The 4,381-nt window shown below is 45.7% G+C and overlaps 1 protein-coding gene across 1 annotated transcript; it reads left to right on the top strand.

The window, feature by feature from the left end:
* The first annotated feature begins 1,159 nt into the window (after positions 1–1,159).
* LOC119314789 lies at positions 1,160–2,018 on the top strand. The gene has a single exon (XM_037589466.1). The coding sequence runs from the start codon at positions 1,263–1,265 to the stop codon at positions 1,530–1,532; it is 270 nt and encodes an 89-aa protein (XP_037445363.1). The 5' UTR covers positions 1,160–1,262; the 3' UTR covers positions 1,533–2,018.
* Positions 2,019–4,381: the final 2,363 nt, after the last annotated feature.

Below are 4,381 nucleotides of genomic sequence, written 5' to 3'. Positions count from 1 at the left end.
TTGCAAACTTTGCGGGGTGAAAAAATATTTTTCTCTTCAAAAGAAAATGAGCATGAAAACGATATTGCAAGTCCATCCAGATAGATCCAGCGTGGAATTAGAAGGACACGATGCCTCTAGGCTATTTTTTCTTACCTTTCTTGGATGGGCTCGTAAAAATGACAAGAACATGCATGCAAGAGGGTCGCATGTCTTTTCCGTTAAGATCAGGGGGAAATGAAACAGGTTCAGACCGTTAAAGCAAGGGCCGCACAGCGATGGATGAAGCAACTCCACACGAAAAACACTAGTGCAATGGGCTTGGATTCAACGCCTTACCAGAAACCGTTGGCGCACCTTGAAATACACGTACATATACACGCAACCAAGCAAACACGCACGCTCTGCTTCTAGAGGCTTTTTACTTATATTTTATTTAATACTACTAGTAATTTTTCGTAGCAATGCTAAGCTGAGCTCTCATGCAGGCAAAGTCATGTCTTATATAGATTACAACGTGCGGCAGTTGAGCAATTTCCGTTGAAAAAAGTGAGGAGCGACCAAGATTTTTTATTTGCCATTGTGATGCAAAAGCAACACAGTACGTCCTTTAAATAACCGGGGCTATATCGCGCCAATTAGGCCAAAACAAGTGAGCTTGCCGGAGCTATAATTAAGCACGTTTTGGCCGTGCCTGAGAGTATAGCAGTCATTGGGCCAACGTAATGTATGTGTTGTGCAGTACGTCCACGTGCGTACGATTGCCGCGGAGGAGGGAGAAGGCGTACCTACGTGGCACGATCGGACAAGAGCAAAGAAGATACTTGCATAGAAAGGACATACTTCCTTCATTTCAAAATAAATGACTCAATTTTATATTAACTTTAGATCTCAATTTTGTATTAACTTTAGTCATTTATTTTGAAACGAAGGGAGTATGTGGCACAACTGAGCAATTGGGTTGCTTTGTCCGTGGTGCAAGCGAGGGCGATTGAAAAGGAAGGGAGGAAGGCGACCCAACAAGCAGCACCTACCTGGAAGGAAGCTACGCGCGCACGCGCCAACACGGGCGGCCACAAATCGCCGATCGCTAGCATGCTCCGGTACTACTCCGTCCGTCTCCGGCTGGCCTCGCCGGCTTTATATAAACGAACAAAGCTGCTCTGCTCAGCTCAACCCACCGTGCACCACCACCACCGCACATCTGAAGCAGGCCAAGAAACCTCTCCCCGTCGCTGCAACGACAACTGATCACACGGGAAGACTCCACACCAGTAGTATCAATGGCCCCCGCCGAGAGATCCTGGCACCTCGGACGCTTCCCCGCGGACGAGGTGGCCCCGACGGAGACCCTCCACGTCATGCGCCTGCAGCGGCTCCGCCTCCGCCGCGCGGCGGAGGGATGCCTCGACCCCATCACCGAGGAGGACGACTACGCTGGCACCAGCAGCAGAAGCAGCACCCAAGACGACGACCTCGTCCTCGCAGGCTCACCCAGCGCACACAACAGCTGCAGCAGTACCACCGTCGACCTTGCCCAAAGTCGCCGCTGATAAGCCAGATCAAAATTTTTTTTTTGACGAAAATGCTGTCACCGCAGCTTTTCATTGAAAATGTGGGGGTGTGGGGGAACAACATACAGAGAAGTTACAAGAGCATCAAAGGAGAGGCCTAAGATGCCAATCACCATTAACTACCGCTAGTACTACCCCCTAGTCAGGTTCTCTAGGTCTAAACATCAACAAGCTAGCCCTGCGGCGACCTGCAGTATGCCAAGTTCTTGATTCCTCCATCATCCTTTCCAGCACTGCTGAAACATTCGACGATTGATTTTTGAAAATTCTGGCATTGCGCTCGTTCCATATAGTCCACCAAGCCAGATCAATTAGACATAGGGTTTAGCAGGACTAGCGAGTCGACCTCCTCTGTCGCTGTGGTCTGTGTCTGTGCTCCGGTACGGTTCATGCATGCGTGCGTGCTGTAATTAGTCCATGTCCATCCATGAATTGATGATGCGAGCTGCTTAATTTGATGCCGAACAATCGCAAATACTGCCTCAACAACTGTGCGAATTTGCTGACTGCCATACGAGCGGAGACTGAAAATCTCATTCTGTCCTTTGCTCAGCCCTGCTGTGAATCTGAAGAAAACTCTGCTCGCCCGTGTGCGCAGCGTTCTCGACATGAGAACACGTAGTGCTGTGAATCCGTCTTCGAGGCCTTCATCGCCCGCAAGCGCGCCGCCGCGGCGGCAGCCGGAGCCGGAGGAGCAGACTCCCACCCCAGCCCGGATCCCGCCAAGCCCTAGCCAAGCCACCGGATCACGCGCTTCGAATCGATTCGACCTGCTGGTCGTAATTTCTTCTGCAGCAAAGGGGACGATTTCGTTGTTCTCAGCTGGATTGTGATCTACTCCTATTTGGTTGTATTATGGATTTTCCACCTCGGTGGCAGCAATAGATTGATGGTAATGCAGTGTTTTTGTTTTGAGTTAAGTTATAAGCAATTCTAACACCACCACCAGCATGTCTGCTACACTGTTAAGTTTTGCTATCCACAGTATGCGGTGCAAATCTGAGCTTCTGCCCTCTTCATATTTGATTGATGTGTTTTCTGCCGGGAGGGAGATACTAGCAATCAAAGAACCGTTTTAACTGATTGTTGTTCTGTATTTTACTTTCTGTTCTATGAACACTTTCTGTGACTGAAGCTCCGTGGATCAGGAAAAGTAGGAAATCCTGAGGAACTGAAACTTGTTACCTGCGCTTCGGCAGAAATGCTATATGTATCCATTTATTATGCAGCAATGCAAATATGTATGTAGATTTTCTTCAGTGTCACCTATCTACTACGGGAAGGATCTGCGTTGTCAGAAGGGAGGATTATTGTTCAGACAATGGAGATAATCAGATCTCAGGGGTGTGAGTACTAGCAGAATTTTGTGACGAACAGAGATAATCCACCAGAGGTCCTGGCAATCCTTCAGTAAGGATGTGGTTCTTCCTTTTTTTTTTGGTGAATTAACCATTCTGTGTGTTTGGCAAAAAAGAGGAAGTGCCATTCTGTGCTTATATGCTAGCATTGTACAATTGAACACAACATTTACATTTCTGTTTCATCTCTTGCTGTGCATTAATACATGTGCCCATGTCGGTCACTTGGTCTCATGATAGATTCTTGTATTGGCACTAGTATATGATAGATTCTTCTACTGATATTCTTCAGGCACGTCACTATTTCCTTATTCGTTTATAATCGAGGATTGATGTCATGTGTGAGCTATTTAAGTAGGCTTTACTGTTTATATTCTCAACTGGCAATTGTAATTCTGTCATACATGCAAGCATTTTTGTTGCTCATGCATTGATGAAAGCTAATTTACGTTATGCATCCAGCAATTCATGGTTTTGCTTTCGCGACCGTGCCTCTTGGAAACAGTAAAAAAGGTGTTCTGTTTTTTTCCTTCCGCGAGAGGCACGGTTTTGCTTTCGCGAGAGACACAGCCGTGCCTCTCGGAAACGAAAAAAAATGCATTTTCTTTTTTGCCTTCCGCGAGAGGCACAATTCGTGCACGTGTAATCAAGCACCCTTCATGGCGGGCTGTGAAATTACAATTTTATCCATCAATAATCTCCACTGCTGGTGTTCATCCATCGATCCATTGTCTTAGCTTGGTGTATCTGATGGATGTCGATTTTCCTTTTGTTGTGGCTCATATAGAATCATGTATACTAATAATAATAGGACAAGCTATGTATGGGTCCTAATGAAGGGAGGAGGAGATCAAGAGAGGTAAATCTAAGCTCCATCTTCCCCTCTTGTGTACTCATCGATTATGTATCTGTATTGCAAAATAAGTATGTAGAATTGGCAGAGATGGTCTTGAGGTTCAGTATGTGTTGCTTGATTGAATGACTGGTGCGGCGTCTTGTGGATCCTTTTTGTTTAGCTGGGCGTCGATTGGATTGATTTTTTTTCAGGCTCTAGCATACGCGTCTTTTCCTTTCTTTGTCCGGCAGACATCGACGCAAATTTGATCGATTCTTTGGGCTTCGGCTTTTCTCAGGAGGGCAGGAAGGTAGGGAAAGTTCGAGCCATCACTCAAGCGTCAATAACCGGCGATCCCGTGAGGGCGAGGCCTTGACCGTGACTCTTTGAGTAGCGCTTTGTGACCATTGTTCAGTTTTGTTAAAATATTGTAGCTAATATATTATTCTTTTCATCTACTGGCGTTTAGTGTTTCAAGAGTTACCAAAACCGTAAGAAAAATAAAAAAATAGAATGAAGATTGATTATGAGAATATTATGAAGATTTTATTTCAAAGAACACTAAAATAATGTTTTTTTAAATGAAGACAATGGCTACCAAGATTCGGTACTATTCTTGATATTTGACATTGTTG

The sequence above is a fragment of the Triticum dicoccoides genome, chromosome 6A, assembly GCF_002162155.2.
Source record: "Triticum dicoccoides isolate Atlit2015 ecotype Zavitan chromosome 6A, WEW_v2.0, whole genome shotgun sequence".
Lineage (NCBI taxonomy): Eukaryota > Viridiplantae > Streptophyta > Magnoliopsida > Poales > Poaceae > Triticum > Triticum dicoccoides.
This window is presented reverse-complemented; position numbering and strand designations above follow the sequence as displayed.